This window comes from Pteropus alecto, unplaced genomic scaffold (assembly GCF_000325575.1).
Source record: "Pteropus alecto unplaced genomic scaffold, ASM32557v1 scaffold106, whole genome shotgun sequence".
NCBI lineage: Eukaryota > Metazoa > Chordata > Mammalia > Chiroptera > Pteropodidae > Pteropus > Pteropus alecto.
In genome coordinates, this window is record NW_006442103.1 from 11,067,726 (window position 1) to 11,086,241 (window position 18,516).

Below are 18,516 nucleotides of genomic sequence, written 5' to 3' on the forward strand. Positions count from 1 at the left end.
TTGGGTGGGTTGTGGGAACAAACTTCTAAAAAGTTTGAAGGGGAAGGATTGCATCTCTGAAGCTAATGAGGGCAGGCCCAGGCTCACTTCCTCCCTCTCCTCATATGGGCTTCCTGTTGTCACAGTGCAATCACATTTATTCTCCCTTCACTTCTCCTTTTACACAAATAGTTTCAACATCCGTGTTACCAGCCTTCTCACGGCCACCTATAGGATAATCATCAATTCTACCTAAAGGACTGAAGAAAATTGCCTGCAAAAGGTAAGACCGATGACATTTTAATCTGATTTGACAGCAGAGACCTAAACTATATAACGTGGGGAAGGTATCTGCTTAGGAGTTTCCAGATACTTCACTAGTGACCTTAAAATCTTCTGCTGCTCTTTCACAAAGATATGTAGGAAGTAAAAGGATCAGCAAGATCCTAGTAATCCTCAAAAGGCAATCAGGCCAGAAAGACTTTTAATTAATCAGGTTTCCATTATCTGATATCTCTTTGGGTCAGGGCATTCTTGTGCTTAAATTGTTTCCAAAATTGAATTTCTGTATGTGACTATTTCTGATGCCTGGAGCTTTCTGTGCAAGATGAAGTTGGAGAGATTTTCTACATGCTCTGGTCTTTAGAAGATTGGTTTTGTAATTTTAAAGTGCGAAGAGAACCAACAACCAGAGCCATTTAGAAAGGTAATCGAGAGATGTAGGTCTACTTCATCTGAGGAAACTTCAAATGTAAATTTAGTAACTCCTACTGTGATTCCTCAGAGCCACTAAATACAAGGAGTACTACAAATCACTCAGCTTAGTCAGGAACAAAGGATGTGGTCAGTATCTGTATCTCAAGAGGTGAAAGTTAGACACTTCTAAGAGACACGTACATTTTTTGTTTTCAAATGGCAGGAAGGGGTATCATGACCACCAGAGTTCTCCCAAATAAACTTATTGTTGGTGTTCAAAACAAGAATATTAATAAATATGACATGCTCCAGTCAATGAAACTGGATATTGCAGTATTTCCAATTTATGCCCCGTAACTAATGATTGAGGTGTCATAGACTCATAAAGTCTTTGGTCTTGGGTTTCTGTGACCACCATAGTTGCTGGCGGTCAGGTCACCACAGGGAACTCTAGATCGAAACTTTCTCCTTCCAGGACCTGCCAGTATCTGGCTTGGAAGGGAGAGGAAATTTCCCTAAGATGACAACCACCCACCTAACAGTGAGTGGTGGGAATGCCAAAGCACCTCAAAAGCTATTGAACCTTGAATTTAAAAATAAAGATCAGACTTTTTAACAAAGTTATTTAACAATCAATCAGGCATCAAACACCCTCTGGGGTCAGCACTGTGCTTTGGAAGATGATGGTAGGGAGGGGATGGGCAAGGTAGAAGGATGTTTGTCCGTCAAAGAGGCCTGACCTTAAGGAATTCATAGAGCTAAGAGATATTAGATATGTATTCAAGTGCTTTGGAAGAAAGCTGAGCAAAAGCAGAATCTTAGCTGCTGGCTAAACAAAAAAAAAGTTTTGCTTTCTCAATCCCTGCCAGAATCCGCACTGTTTTGAAATTTCAGTTGAATTGGAGATAAGGCTGAGCTAAAACACGATTTCCTGTGATGTTTCCTGTATCGGCTGGTTAAGAATATTTAGCCTTTAAATGAAAGGGTTGGGCACCTTTTTCACACAGGGAATGATTCAAAATCCACCCCTTCGTGACTACCACAACCTAAGGGCCTTCACCTTTGGTAACTGACAAGAAGCACAAACTGGAAAGGTCAAATTCTGTTGATCTTCAGGTTCTTATGTCCTCGGGTTGACCTCTGATCAGAAATCTTTGGACTCCCAACCTGAGTCCTATTCCTCTTCCTCATTCCTGTCTTGCAACATGCCAGTGGCTAAGCATAGTGCCAAGTGCTGGAGACAAAAGGATAATGGATGTTGTTATGAAATTCAAAGTGACAAAATGTGATCTTTTCTACAATAAGAGTGTACACAAAATCCAGGGGTTTTTTAGGAGTGTGTCAAAAACTCCCTGGGCTAGAGGGTGACTACCTGGGTTCATTTTCGAAGAAGTATGAGTTTGCTGTGGAGAATGAGAATAATGGCATTCAAGACAGGGTAGAGTATATGCAAGCTCTTAAGACCTGTGAACCCCCAAGTATGTTGTAAATGAGAGTAAGCAAGATGGGAATACAACCAGCCATGTTTGCAGAACCATAGGAAGTGGATATCCCTTTCTCATATTTGGTTCTAGAATCCTAGCACCTGAAAGTAAAAGGCAAGATCCTTAACCAGGTGGGTCCTCGGCCTAGCACTGGATGGGGCTACACCTGAGACATCTACATGACAGAATTGATGGGATATTGCCTGAAATGAGGGTAGAGAGGCAGATATTTTCTTCCTCAATCTAGATTTTCCACTCGTAGAGGGAAGGGTGGAGCTTTTTTCGAGGTTACAGCCATTTTCTTTCTCTGAGCTTCTGTTCCAGGAAATACTGTGTTGATTTAGTTATGGTGGTTTGGTTTATGTTTCTACATTAGTCAGCCCACAGCACTTCCTGTACCGAGTGAGCATCTGATGTATGCAGATTACCCTGGGCCTAGGGACTGGGCACTTGTCCTCAGGAAGCTCCAGAACCCAGCTGCCACTGCTGGTGCAGAGAGCTGAAGCAGAGTAACAAAGAGAAACTAGACAGCTATACAGAGCGGGCCTCTAAGTGGCCTCTGGGGCATAGGAGGAGAGGATCACAGCTGGAGGTTGGGTGGTCAGTTTGGGAAGGCTATCTGTAAGCAGGCTTTGGAAAAAGGAAGGCAATACATTTCCAAAGCCAATGGGTGACACTCAGAGAGGAGACCATTGGTCGGGGCTAGAAGACAGAGGCAAGCCCTCTATTCATTTCCCATTTCACCAGCACACAGTAGAGTTCCTATCCAAGAAGTAGCATCAGTACATCACATTTATTGGCCAAGAATTGTTGTAAAGAAAAGATGCCACAAGGCTGTAATCATATAATCATTTGGTGGAAGGAAATTTAACTTTCGATGGTAGACAGACAGCATAATATACATGTGACATATTATTGAATTGTACACTTAAAACCTATATAATTTTATAAACTGATGTCATCCCAATAAATTTAATTGAAATAAAATAAATAAAATAAAATAAAATAAAATAAAAGCATTATATCTCAAGTCTTAGAATGTCGTTACTTAAAAAGAACTTGGAGATTTAGATTCAAATACAGTGTCCAGTGTCCAACTCATAATGACAGTTCAATAAATATTAGCTATTATTGTAATGTTTCCTTTCTACTTATTTTTCAGGTAAGGTGACTTGTCCAAAGTCATCAGATTATTTAACTATTTATAATATTTCCTAATTCTCTATGGAATTCTCTTTCCTCCATACATTATATTCCCTTTTCTTTTCTTTCAAGAATTTTTTTCAATTACAGTTGCCATACAATATTATATTAGTTTCAGGTGTACAACATAGACATTTATATAATTTATGAAATGATCACTCTGGTAAATCTAATACCCATCTGACACTATACATAGTTATTACAATATTATTGACTATATTCTTTACGCCATACTGTACATCCCCGTGACTATTTTGTAACTACTAATTTGTACTTCTTAATACCTTCCCCTTTTTCACCCACCTCTCCCAAAACCCCTCCCATCTGGCAACTATCAAAATGTTCTCTGTATCTGTGAGTTTGTTTCTGTTGTTTACTTTTTTCTTTATATTTCACATATAAGTGAAATTATATGGCATTTGTCTATCTCTGTTTGACTTACTCCATTCAGCGCAATACCTTCTAGGTTCATGTATGTCATTGCAAATGGCAAGATTTCATTCTTTTTTGTGGCTGAGTAATAGTCCATTGTACACATATATATACCACATCTTCTTTATCCATTCATTTATTGATGGATACCCACCTTGTCTCCATATCTTGGCTATCGTAAATAATGCTGCAGTGAACATATGAATGCACATGTCCCTTCAAAGTAGTGTTTTGGGTTTCTTCAGATAAATATCCAGCAGTGGGATTACTGGGTCCTTCTTTGTCTCTTGTTATAGCCTTTGTTTTAAAGTCTATTTTGTCTAGCATAAATTTTACTACTCTAGCTTTTTTTGTTTGTTTGTTTGTTTTCATTTTCATGAAATATCTTTTTACTTTTCTTTACTTTCAGTCTGTGTGTGTCTTTCAAGCTGAAGTGAGTCTCTTGTAGGCAGCATATGTAAGGATCTTTTTTTTGTCTCTGTTCAGACACCCTATCTTTTGATGGGAGCATTTAATCCATTTACATTTAAAGTAATCGTTGATAGATATGGAAGCTCTTCATCTGTCCTTCAATTCTAAATGATAGCTTTGCCGGGTAGAGTAATCTTGGTTATAGGTCCTTGCTTTTCAGCACTTTGAATATTTTGTGCCAGTCCCTTCTGGCCTGCAAAGTTTCTGTTGAGAAATCAGCTGACAGTCTTATGGGAGCTCCCTTGTAGGTAACTAACTGCTTTTCTCTTGCTGATTTTAAGCTTTAAAGGGAACTTGGAGATTTCCCTTTAGCTGTTTTTATCCCTCCGTCTTTAACCTTTAGCATTTTAATTAGGATGTGTCTTGGTGTGGGTCTCTTTGGGTTCATCTTGTTTGGGACTCTCTGAGCTTCCTGAGCTTGTATGTATATTTCCTTCACTAGGTTAGAGAAGCTTTCTGTCATTATTTCTTCAAATAGGTTTTTGATTCCTTGCTCTCTCTCTCTTCTCCTTCTGGCACTGCCAGGATGTGAATGTTGGTATGCTCGATATTGTCCCAGAGGTTCCTTTTCTATCCTCACATTTTTGGATTATTATTATTATTTTTTTACTATTCTGATTGGATATATTCTGCTACCTTATCTTCTAAATCACTTATTTGATCCTCTGCCTCATTTAATCTATTGTTGATTCTCTCTAATATATTCTTTATTTCGGTTATTGTATTCCTCATTTCTGACTGGTTCCTTTTTGTTTTCTATCTCCATTTTTCGTTTCCTATCTCCTGTTGAAGTTCTCTCTGTAATCACTGAGCATTTTTATAACCAGTGTTTTGAACTATGCGTTTGGAAGATTGCTTGTCTCCATTTTGTTTAGTTCTTTTTCTGGAGTTTTGTTCTGTTCTTTCACATGGGACATCTTTGTCTCCCCATTTTGGCTGCCTCCTTGTGTTTCTTTCTATGTATTAGGTAGGGTTGCTATATCTCCCAGTCTTAATAGAGTGGCCTTATGTAGTAGGTGTCCTGTATTGCCCAGTGGCACAATCTCCTTGGTCCTATGAGCTGGGTGCTCCAGGTATGTTCCTTGTGTAGGCTGTGTGTGCCCTCCTGCTGTAGTCGAGCCTTGGTTACTGTTTGCATGTCAACGGAAGGGGTTGACCTTTGGGCTGATTGATTGTGAGGATTGGCTGTGACCACAGTGGAGGAGCTGTTGTGCAGGGGCTGACCCTATGGAGCAGGATTCACTTCAGCAGGGCTCTGGTGCCTGCCCAGTCTGCCCTTTTAGCGTGTCATTCTTATATGTAGCCCCAGGTGATGCTCTGGCTCTGTTTGAAGCCAGCCCCTAGGCATGCGGCCTGGGGCCTCCTGAGAGGGGCCCTGCTGCAGGCCAAACTCAGCCACAGCCTGTGCCCTACCTGGGGCCCCCTTGCTTGAGCCACAAAACAATCTACAGATGGCCACCACCCACTCTGGGGTTAGAGGTGCCTTGAGAGGCCAAGCCAGGAACCGAGACCAGTTGTTGCCAATGCCAGGCTTGGGGCTGCTCAGCAAGAGGTATAGGGCATGCCAAGGCCAGATGCTTCTTATTGGGGATTTATAAACCTTTGAGAGATTTTAGGAAAGTTCACAGCATGAGCCAAGATAAGCTGTTTGTATGGAAATTCCACTAGAAGCACCTGCAAGTTGGGTGAGACAAGGCCATGTTAGCCAGGTTGATGAAGACTCAAATATAGCAGCCACCTGTGTTTGCATGCTGAGAGGGAGTAGGGCTCAACAAAGAAACAATGGATTCTGTGTTGAAGAAAGCTGCCTCCCTCTAGCTCTTGCTCTGAAGCCAGACAATTCGGTTCCTTCATGTATGTCCCTGGTGCTTTCTAAGCTGCTTCCCAAGCATTGGTCAGTAAGTAAGTCCATGCATGGCCCTTTAAGAGGAACACCTGCAACTCCAGCTGCCCTCTGTCTCACTCAGCCACAATCTCTGCTGGTTTTCACAGCCAGGAGTTGTGATTTCTCTTCCCAGCACTGGAACCCTGGGCTGGGGAGCCTGGTGTGGAGCTGTGACCCCTTGCTCCTCAGGAGGGACCTCCGCAGCTGAGATATCCCTCCCTATTTTTAACTGCCATGCAAGGTATGGGACTTGCCCATTCTGTGTCTCTGTCCCTCCTACCAGTCTCAAGATGGCTTCTTCTGTATGTCCTTATTTGTAGGACTTTCATTCAGCTATACTTCAGGCAATTCTCAGTGATGGTTTTTCTGTAGTTTAGTTGTAATTTTGATGTGGTCATGAGAGGAGGCAAGCACAGCATTTACCTACTCTGCCATTGTGACTGGAAATCCATCTTCTCCCTTTCTTATAGACTTCTTATTAAATAAGCATCATTAGGTTTTGTTCTTTGTTCCTACAATTTCCAGTGCATTTTAACATAAGCAAAATAAAAATACAACTTAATTATAAATTCAGCTGATCTGAAATCAATATGCTAGAAAATCATAATTTTAATATATATTTAATTTGTCAAACTTTTGTTAGACATTTTATATTTCAGAAGAACTAGTTAAGGAATATGGGTGATAAATAATTTTGACTCCTCAACTCTTTTAAAATTCAAGTAAATTTGAACTCACGGCTTAATATTTACTCTATATCAGGAGCAAATAGAGGCATTAAAGAATTATCCAATGGTTTGTTCTTCTGAAAATAGCTATGATAGAATCTCAGTATTTATACCATCAAAGACTTAAGTTGTAATGATTTTGACATTAGAATCTCTTAGATCATTTACTCATGTGTAACTCTTTTTTAAAACTTTTTATTTTGACAAAAATTCAGACTTACAGAAGAGTTGTAAAAATAGTACTAAAAATTTCTGAATTCCTTTCACCCAGATTTTCCAAATATTAACATTTTATCACATTTTATTTATTCATCCCTGGCTTTCTTATTTAAGAGTAATCACTGGCATGATATCCTTTCCTCATAAGAGCTTTAGTGTACATTTTCTACAAACAAAAACATTCCCTTCCATAACCACATTACGGTGATCAAAACCAGAAAATTGACACTGGTGCAGTGCTATTAACAAGCCATACATCTTATTCATATTCTACTGATTGCTCCGTTCATATTCTTGATAGCAAAAGGAAGTTTCTGATCGTGCATTGCTTTCGATCGTCATGCCTCTTCAGTCTCCTTTTATCTGGAATAGTTCCTGAGTCTTTCTTTGTCTTTTAAGACATTGATATTCTTGGTCCTTGTCTTAGGTCAGTTGCTAGTAGAATCCATAATTTTTTTGTTGAGCTGTTATCTTGCTAAGCTTCCAAATGGAAGAAAATGAGCCTCCAAGATCATCTGGATTTGTCTTTATTTTTTTCCTCTCCTCTTTGCTTCTTCCTTCTTTCTCTCTACAAATCACTAATTCCTCTCCCCTGAGAGTAGCCTTGAAGGGAAAAAATTTTCACCAGACCACAATATCAGAAAGAAATAAGACACATTCCTTTGACAAAGTGATGGAAAGATGAGAAAAAAATTAATGCATAAAAGTTGATAGTTTTGTTTGTTTTATTTTAGTATCATCTCTCCCCCTACAATTGCCTATTCCTCCCTCAAGAAGTCATACATGCATAATCCCCATTATTTCTCAGTCACTTCCCACAGGGGTTCAAACTGTGAAAGATGGAAAGAATCCTCCTGGGGGCTCATCACTTTGTAGCACGTGAGTTGAGTTGGGAAGCAGAAGGCACAAAACTGGAACCTGGGACAATGGAAGGAGTATGGTTTTGGGAGGCTGAAACATCTTGGCCTGAGCCCTGTCTTTGCTTATTATTAGTGGGGGAATCTCGTGCTAATTATATAGGTTTTTTGAGTCTTGAATTTCCTGTTTACAAAATAGGGCTATCGACACTTAAGTTGTACAAGTAATGTGAGAATTATAAATAAGATGTTTATGAAGAAGTTGACATTTTTCAAGATTCAGTGAACTCTATCATATATCTAAATTTATTTTGGTAGGAGGGCCTTAATTTGGGGGCCCTCGTGGAGAACAGATTTTCTTTCCTACTTAGAAAAAACTTTACTTAATCAAGGCCCCAATATTCTTCACTGAAGAACCAAAGACCTCCACAGGCTCCATGTAGGAAGGGATAGGAAGCCAATGATACCTTGCTGAACATCATCCTCTTCCATATAAATTGGCAAATAGATCTGTATAGTGAGAAATGTATGTAGATAAATGTCTGGAAAGATGTTCATTGAAATCTCTAAGGCGGTGGGGTTTCAAAAGATTATCTCTAGGCGGTGGGGTTTCAAAAGATTTTATGCTTTCTTCTTTGAACTGCATTGTTTAAATTTTTATGCAAAGGGCACACAAAGCTTTTTTAAAGGTATTTACAAAAAAAATGAAATAATCAAAGGATTATTAAAGACCTCCTGGCTCCGATGTATTTTATTTTTGAAAATCTAGCAGGAAGCTGTGTTACCCGTAGAAATGGACTGGTAGGGAAGCTCGGAACTTGATCTTTTAGTCAGTAGTCACTGAACTAGGCACTCTGGTACTGAGTCATCTAGGAAATATTACCTTATTTAACCTTGAGAAAAACCTGTGAGGTACATATTGATGTTGCCATTTTAAAGATGAGGAAATTGTAAAAGTTAGAGAGGTTAAGCAAGTAGCCCAAGGCCATGTTTCTGGTATGTAGCACTGCCAGAATTCAAAAGTAGATCTCTTTGATTCCATTACTAGTGTTTATCAAACTATATTCCATGGAACACTATGTTCTCCGAGCTGTTAGTAAGTAATCTTCAATATAAGAATAGGTTTGTAGTATATAAGTAGACTTTTCTCTAAGAGACCCACATTGTACATTAGCATATAACAAGTTTCTTAGAAGTCATTCATTAGAAAAACTGTTTATTGTTTTGTGGCTTATTTTTATTTAATCCCATTTATTTCCAAGATTATCTGATCATGGATTCCTATTACTCTCTGTTGCTTTCTTTGTTTTGTTTGAGGAACACTTTTTAATATCTCGTAAATATGACAGCCTATGTAACACCAAAGCTGTCTTGCTGTGACTCCAGATTGGTCTCTAAGATTGGATCAGATAAAGGTGGAGATCAAGATTTGATTATTTTTTGAAGTTTCTGCCCAAACTTAGCCACTTCTAAACTTGATTAAATTCAAGACTAGATTAGATGGCCCTGCAGGTATGGGTCAAAGAAAAGAGAGGGATTCAACTAGAAATCCACAAGACAGTTTACCTGCTCAAGCACTTTGCTTGAAGGAAATTAAAGTGTAAACTTCATCCTTTGCCTTCACACTGAGCCGTGGGAGGCGGCCACAGCCAACTGCAATTCAGTTATAGAGGTTTCCTGGAAAATGACGTTAGAGAATTTCTTCACAGAGCCATGAGTCATGGGGCCTGGAGTCACAGATTTTGACTGTGGAGTGGTGTCAGTTTTTTCAAATAGAGGGTTTGGGAGGGGTGGAGAGGTGGGAGTTCAATAATTGGCCAGTCATAGTAAATAAAGGGAAAGGGGAACAGGGTGGCATTCTCTCTGGGTTTACATGAAAACTGGGGCCATCATTGCTTGTGGTAACAATATTAACAATTTCACTAAAAGGGAAGCTTTTCTCCTTTAATTTGGTATGAGTCTGAATAAGTGGAAAATAAGGGAAAAAAGGAAAGAGAAAAGGTTAGTCTTCCTGTCTGTGAAGTAAAGAATCAATGAGGATATTCCCAGGATTGTGGGCACCTTATTAGTTGGTACTCTGTGGACACTTGGATTACAGGGGTCTTAAGCAGCTATCATAGGATCCCCCATTACTGGGGCCGAGGTGACTTTAGGAGGCATTTGGCACAGTCTTCTTGTGTGTAAGCTATTTGCCATGTCCAAGAAATTAATTTATTGGCAGAATAAATCTCAAGCCCAAGGCTCCTGACTCTGCAATATTATGATCATTCCATATACCAGATTATTTAGAATTAATGAGCAAATGTCATCATTTGTTCATTCAACAATCTTACTTTTTTAGTGTAATCAGGTACTGTGTTAGGCCTTGAAGATTTGAAGATGAATAAACTAGCTCCCACTCTCAAGGAGCTCACATTCTACTGAAGGAGGAGATAATTATAAAACAAAGTGTTTTGTACCATAATGGAGATGCACAGATGTTACAGGCACTCTTTGTGGAGAGTGGGGATTGGGCATGAAGAAATAGATACAATCAGAGAAGGCTTCCTGGACAAGTGCTGCTTGACCTGAGTCTCAGGATGATTAATAGCTAACCAAATTAAAGAGTCAGAGGGAGAGAAAGGGGCAAATTCCAGCAAACCACATGAGCAAAAGTAAGGAAGGAGGCATTGAGGTAAGTATTCAATGCTGCTTGCTAAATTTTAAAGTATAAGACAGGGACTGCTGTCATGAGTTTGGAAAGGTGGACAGGTGCAAATGAGGAAGGGCCTTTTGATGTATGTATACATGCATAATCTGTTGCTACAGTCAAGGTAACACATTTCTCACTCCCAAAAGATTATTGTGGTCTTTTGTAATCCGTTTCTCTTGCCCTTTCCTATTACCCCTCTATTTCCCCTTCCTTTCATTCTCCTCTACCCCTATCCCCAGGCAATTATAGATCTTTTTTCATGTTGCTATAGATTAGTTTTCACTTTCTAAAATTTTATATAACTGGACTTAGAGTACTTACTTTTTAAATTTTTATTAAATTTATTGAGGTGACATTGGTTAATAAAATTATATAGGTTTCAAGTGTATAATTCTATAATACTTTTTTCGTCTAGCTTCTTTCACCTATCATAATTATTTTGAGGTTCATCTATGTCATAGTATATATCAACTGTTCATTCCTTTGTATTCTTGTGTAGTATACCATTATATGGTTATACCATAGTTTATTTATCCATTCATCTATTGATGACCTTTGGGTTTTTTCCAGATTTTGGCTATTACAAATAAGGCTTCTATGAATATTCCTGTACAAGTTTTTGTATGAACATATGCTTCATTTCTCTTGGATAAATACCTTGGTGTAGAATGACTAAATCATGTTTCACTTTTTACAAAACTGGCAAACTGTTTGTCAAAGTGGTTATACTCTTTTCCATTCTCATCAACAGTGGATGAGAGTTCCAGTTCCACCATATCTCACCAACTCTTAGCATTGTTAGTTTTTTGTTTGTTTCTTTGTTTGTTGGTTTTATTTTTCATCATTCTAGCAGGTAGGTATTGGTATTTTGTTGTGGTTTAAATTTGCTTTTCCCTAATGACTAATGAAGTAAAGTACTTTTTCATGTACTTATTTGTCATCCATGTATCTTCTTTGGTGAAGTATCTGTTTAGATATTTTGCCCATTTTTAAATGGAATTGTTTGTTTTCCTACGATTGAGTTTTGAAAGTTGTCTGATGTCCAATGTCTTGTGAGACATTTTTTATAATTTGTACACTTTTTGGCTGTTTTTGGATGAGAGCATAAATCTGGTCCCTGCCAATCTATACTGGTCAAAAGCACATACCTAAATATGTGATTTTATATTTTTACATTTAAAAAAATACAGCTGAAAATCTTTGAATTTCTATGGCATAGTGTACTGTTCTTTGGGACTTGACATACTCATCTTTTATTACTGTGCAAAGGGCTCTCAAGGATTCTCAAGGATTTGAAGATAAAGACTGGTAAATGTCACATCTAAGAGTTAAATTAATTTAAAAATTCTAGATAAAACGAATAAGATTATTTTTTTCCATAGATGTCTCTTAGTCTATGAGATACTTGGTCAAAGTACAGAGGCCTAAGAAACACTCAAATCTATCATCCTTTCCTGATAAACAAGAGTGGTCCTTTAAGACTATATAATCACAGGTGCCATCTATTGAGTACTGGGCATATGTCTATCTATGTGGTAAAATCATTTAATCTTCACATCCGCCCTATCACGTATAAGTATTATCCTATTTTACATAGGAATACGTGTGACTAGAAAAGTTAAGTAGGCTTCTAAATCTCACATAGCTGTTTAGTAGCACTTGTGAGGGTTGACTTCCAGTTTGACCTCAAAGACTGTGTTGTAAATCATTGGACTTTTTTTTCATTCCCCTTATCATGGTTTCACTTTCCATGGTTTCAGTTACACATAGTCAACCACAGTCCGAAAATGCACAATCCATAAGTTTTAAATAGCATGCTGTTCTGAGTAGCATGATTAAATCTTGCACCGTCCTGCTCTGTCCCGCCTGAGACATGAATCATCCTTTTGTCCAGTATATCCACACTGTATACACTACCTGCCCTTTAGTCACTTAGTAGCCTTCTCAATCATCAGATCAATGGTTGCAGTATCATAGTGCTTGTATTCAAGTCACCCTTATAGTAGCCTAACGCTATGTCGCAATGCCTACATCATTGACCTCACTTCATCTCATCACATGCACATTGTATCATCTTACGTAATGAGAAGAAGAAGGGTAAGAAGAAGGAGAAGGAGGAGGAGGAGAAGGACGAGTATAGTACAATAAGATATTTTGAGAGAGACCACTTTCACATAACTTTTAATATAGTATATTGTTATAATTGTTCTATTTTATTGTTAGTTATTGTCGTTAGTCTTTTACTGTGCCTAATTTTATGTCAAAGTTTGTATAGCAAAAAAGAACATAATATATGTAGGGTTCGGTATTATCTGCAGTTTCAGGCATTCACTTGGGGTCTTGGAACACATTACAATCTAATTAATTTTATTTTAACTTGATTAAAGTAATGATGAAGGATTAAGAATAATTTTGAAGGTCAAGACAAGAAGAAAAGGAAAAAAGGACAAAGTAAAGGGAAAGGAAACAGTATGAAATAGATAAAAGTATTAGGTCTTTTCAATAGAAATTACTCTGTCATGGAACAGAAGTAGTTCATCAGGCTTATCTATAACCTGGCTGAACCATCCCTCAAAACCATCTGATTTCTGGGTGCCTTCACATGGCAAAGAAGGTAGGATGAATTGTACAAGCAATCTATGCACTAGAAAAGGCATAGTTCTAATGGGGGAAAAATAAACAAAAATTGACATTCTGTTTTATATATTGCTCTCATGGGTAGTTTGAAAATACAAGTCACTCTATAGAACCTCATTACTTCTGAGAGAAAATGCAAAATTGTGTATCTTGTTCTCTAGAATTGAAGATCAGACTTTGAATATTGATGTCCTCATCAAGAAAAAAAAATCTATTTTTTAAAAATTCAAACTCTCTTTTCATTTCTTCATTGGATCTTTGTTGGCCAATTTTATCTCTGCTGTAAGATTGACATATTCTGGAGGATAGCTACTACTTCCTCATGATTGCATCTCCTATAGTATCTTAGGAAAAAAAAAAACATCAAAAGGTCTTTTCAATAAAAGAATGAGGGAGGCATAGGTAAGTTCCCCCCCACCTTCATGTGGAGAGTTTTATAGACCACATGTAGTATGTATGTGCATCTCAGGGCATTTAAAGAACTAGCTGATTAAGCCATGGGCCTTCTCCACAGCGGGCTGACCGGCCAATCCCTGACCCCAGTGCTGCCCTCTTGAGTAAGTGCCCAGGTACTAGTCCCTGAGTACTGGCCTGCTGTGTGTCTCTGTGACTCATCCTCCCCTAAGAATAGCTCTCTAGCTTACTTCTAGAGTGCTTAATTCAATGACACCATCCTTGGTTTACTGAATTGAAGAAAACATGAGTGTCTGAGATGAGCCAATTGGCACCTCAGTTCAGAAACTAAGAGAGCAGGAAGTTTGGGGAAACTTACCAGAGAAGAGTCACAGCTCAAATCCAAGGTAATGTTGAAGATCCTTGACCCCTGAATGTTGGCGACCTCTGATCTTTGGAGCTACCTTGCAGAGCTGGGTCACTTACTTCCTCTGTTTTTCCTTCCACTTTTTAGTGCAAGAATATTCCAGCATGGGCATGAGTAGCTTGAAATTGCTGAAATATGTCCTATTTTTCTTCAATTTGCTCTTTTGGGTAAGTGTGTCTCTTCTGAGTGTGGCTGAGCTCACCTCCTCCCAGCTACATTCTACTTCTTTCCTCTACCAAAGAGCATCGTGTGGAGGGCAATTCATGCATGCCTGGGCCGTGTGCAGCATAACCGGCCTAAAAAAGAAGGGAATTATCCTTTCCTCTAGTCTTCCCATCCTGCCACAGTATAAGCTTGCAAAATTGAAATGCACCAGTGCAGTTATTTATGGGGATGCGGTTTCTCTCTCTGGGGGCTTTAGGCTTTTACTGCTCACTACTGACATCTATTGATGAGGCACCTGAAACTACATTCTGTGCACTGAGTGCCTCTTTTTTTCTAGCTTTTACGTGCCCCCTGGACCTCTTGGAAGAATAGCTGACTGAAAGGGAAGTCATCTTTTCTGGGGAGGTTTAGCAATCAAATTTCAGGTACAGGATGAGTTGGTACTTACATTTCTATGAGAAGATTCTTAAAAGTTGGCTTCTCCATTTTTCTACCTAGCAAGACAAACTTCTCAAACAGGACCCCTTCTCTGCATGGTTGTGGTTTCCAAAGGGAAGACCATGTGTAAACAGTTGAGTGAACAAGGTAGTGGGGATCTGACATGTGAAGATATTGTGTTACACACAGAAGTGAACTTCCCATGATGTCTGATACAGGTAGGATGAAGCATTCATGGGACATCACAGGAGGAAGCTGGGGTCACCTGTTTTGTAGGTGCATGGGAAAAGCTGGGTAAAAAGTTTATTCATCAGAGTCTTGATAGAGCCAATGGGAAAAGGTGATTCTAATCTCAAGTAAGTGAGAAGATGAGATATTCAAGAACGATGTTTTACCTAAGAATGTGGTGGGATTCTTCCTTTCAGTTTTGCGGCTGCTGCATTTTGGGCTTTGGGATATACTTCCTGATCCACAATGACTTTGGGGTACTCTTCCATAACCTCCCCTCCCTCACGCTGGGCAATGTGCTCATCATCATCGGCTCCATTATCATGGTGGTTGCTTTCCTGGGCTGCATGGGCTCCATCAAGGAGAACAAGTGCCTGCTTATGTCGGTAAGTCTCTCGCAGCAGATGTGGTGGTCCCCTAATTGGAGGGATATCATGTCTTAAGCCCCAGGCAGATGTTTCTTGGTAGCTCACCTAATGGCACAGAGAAATCATAGGAACATAAAATTGGCGTCTCAGGTCAGCCAAGTTTGTCTAGACCAATAGTATTTTGTTTCTGACTGGGGTCCCCGGGATGGGCACTGCTATCCACCTTGCATCCATTTTACTGTTAATAGCAACACTTGTCATTGTAATTTCCCTTCATAGCATTTTATTTCCTTTTCATGTCCGGGTTGAAATGAACTGTCATCCATCTGCCTAAAACCTCCTCTCATTAGTATGTATTTGCAGGATGACTCAGTTGCTAAATAATGGAAAATCTAGTTTTCTAGATTTTTCTGAGTACTGTGACCCCCCCTAAAAATGTCAGAGGATACTTCCCTATCTCATATATGCATGAGATACACCATAGTATGAGTGGCTCAATTTAGGCAAGGGCCTAGGCTGCAGCCATTGAGGTCTAACACGAGCTTTTCTGTTGTTCCTTGTCAATTAACCATCCCAAGGAACACTTTTATGCTTAGATTTTGGCATAATCTCTATAAAAGAAAAGCTCATTTCTCTAGTGTGTCCAGAACAGAGCTTGGCATAATAGTGCCACTTTATCCATAAGTATGGGTTCCCAGTCACCTTGGTTCTTCCCATTATGGGAATTTATAAACTGGAGCCTAGAGATAGAATAAGAAAGTCTTGTTCTCAGATAGTTCCCAAACTAATGGCAAAAGATGGAAGATAATAGATATGGGGGAAAGGTTTTAAGTGGTCAAAATTTTTGTTGGGGTAAAAAGGTGTAGGAGAGGGGGTAAGTGAAAATGTTTCTGTTGTGTGTGGTTAACATAAAGGGAGTAAACACCTCTTCACCCCATCTGTGCAGGGCTCCTCTCAACTTCCACCATCACCTGTCCCCACCTCAAAATCCCTCTGCTCTTGCAGAAAGGACCAGGCCCCAAACTCTAAGGACACACAGTTTAGTTTACTGGTCTTTTGCTCAATTGTTTTGATAAGCTGATGCCAAAATTGTTTAATTGATTCAACAAATGGTATTTCATATGCATTATGCACATGGAACTTGACAGGCACATGAGAAGGAAAGAACAAAGTGAGAAGACAGCTGATCTGCCCTCTAGAGTTTTGGAGGCTAGTTGTAGGAAAAGAATACCTGTTACTCACAAAATAAGACAAAGCTGGTGAAGGCCCAACCAGGCAGGAACAAAGACCTCTTGCCCATGTGCAGAGACATGACTGGATGCTCCCGGGTGCAGTGGGAATAGGGTGAGAACTGGGATCAGTGCTGTGAGCATGTCTCTGCTTTATCCTAGTTCTTTGTTCTGCTGCTAATTATCCTCCTTGCTGAAGTGACCTTGGCCATCCTGCTCTTTGTGTATGAACAGAAGGTAAGTTATAAAGAATACAATTCATTATATGGCTGAGAATGGGAAGTAGACAGTGGAGAAGTTGGCACAAAATAAGTCCTATAATTAGAGGTAGAAGCAAAGTGAAAGGATAAAGGAAAGAGAGATTAATTGTAATTGGGAAGAGAAAAAAAATTTACAAAGGGTATTGCATTTAAATGGTGCTCTGAAGGATGAGTAGGAAGAATAGCAAACCCAAGTTTATCTTCCTCCTACTTACTTTTCTCCATGTGTCTGGCAACATAGAATATCTGGCTCAATTGTTTTGATAAGCTGATGCCAAAATTGTTTAATTGATTCAACAAATGGTATTTCATATGCATTATGCACATGGAACTTGACAGGCACATGAGAAGGAAAGAACAAGTGAGAAGACAGCTGATCTGCCCTCTAGAGTTTTGGAGGCTAGTTGTAGGAAAAGAATACCTATTACTCACAAAACAAGAGAAAGCTGGTGAAGGCCCAACCAGGCAGGAACAAAGACCTCTTGCCCATGTGCAGAGACATGACTGGATGCTCCCGGGTGCAGTGGGAATAGGGTGAGAACTGGGATCAGTGCTGTCAGCATGTCTCTGCTTTATCCTAGTTCTTTGTTCTGCTGCTAATTATCCTCCTTGCTGAAGTGACCTTGGCCATCCTGCTCTTTGTGTATGAACAGAAGGTAAGTTATAAAGAATACAATTCATTATATGGCTGAGAATGGGAAGTAGACAGTGGAGAAGTTGGCACAAAATAAGTCCTATAATTAGAGGTAGAAGCAAAGTGAAAGGATAAAGGAAAGAGAGATTAATTGTAATTGGGAAGAGAAAAAAAATTTACAAAGGGTATTGCATTTAAATGGTGCTCTGAAGGATGAGTAGGAAGAATAGCAAACCCAAGTTTATCTTCCTCCTACTTACTTTTCTCCATGTGTCTGGCAACATAGAATATCTGTTTGGGTGCATAAGAGAGCCCACGCTTTGATTGTCCCTTTTCCTCCTTGGTACTAGAGTTCTGGAAGCACAAGCGACCACTGTGTGCTTCTTCCTTCAATGCCATCTCACCCTCAGCACTTCTTCTGATATATATATAAAAAAAAAAGTCCAGAATGTCTCTCCGATCCCTTCCTTAGCTTTGAGGAGACCATTCAAAAGGGAGGAATAAGTGGAATCACTAACCTATACTAGAAATTCCTTGTTCCTTGAACTCACCTGCTTTTTGCAATGTCTCCTTTGCTGGGATGTGCCCTGCCCAGCTGAATAAGTCTGCGGCTGAGGGCCTGACCGACAGCATCCAGCGATATCACTCGGACAATAACACCAAGGTAGCATGGGACTCCATCCAGAAACATGTGAGTACAGATGGAATCTTCCTTAGCTCAATCCTGACTTAATTTTCCAACCTCAGTCCCTGAGGTCTAGAAGGGACTTCCTTTCTTGAAAGTTTCAGAATCTAAGGCCCACAGCCTCTAGGTCCAGAATATGGTTGGCTGTCACAAACAGGAGGAACAGGAATCAGTCTGATTGTCACCAAGTTGCCTATATTCTCTTTCATCCTTTACCAACTCAGATAGGCTCATTGTTTAAGCCCTCCTAAGATGTTAGGGAGACCCACATATGTCATACTAGATTAGTTTGTGTATTTTCCAAAATTTTTCTGAAAATAGAAATTATATAATGCAAGAAATCGCTTTTGAATTCCCGAGTAACCAAATCATGCTTGTTACCTAGCCCGCCAGCACCCTATTCTTC

At 39.3% G+C, this 18,516-nt stretch overlaps 1 protein-coding gene across 1 annotated transcript in view; it reads left to right on the plus strand.

Annotated features, from left to right (window-relative positions):
- Positions 1 to 137: 137 nt before the first annotated feature.
- Positions 138 to 18,516, plus strand: part of CD53 (CD53 molecule) — a 25,289-nt gene continuing 6,910 nt past the window's right edge. Inside the window, exons 1-5 of the mRNA XM_006919625.2 lie at positions 138 to 262; positions 14,191 to 14,270; positions 15,132 to 15,320; positions 16,694 to 16,768; positions 18,021 to 18,116. Coding sequence (XP_006919687.1) covers positions 14,208 to 14,270; positions 15,132 to 15,320; positions 16,694 to 16,768; positions 18,021 to 18,116 — 423 coding nt within the window. The 5' untranslated portion in view covers positions 138 to 262; positions 14,191 to 14,207. The remainder of the gene's footprint in view (positions 263 to 14,190; positions 14,271 to 15,131; positions 15,321 to 16,693; positions 16,769 to 18,020; positions 18,117 to 18,516) is intronic.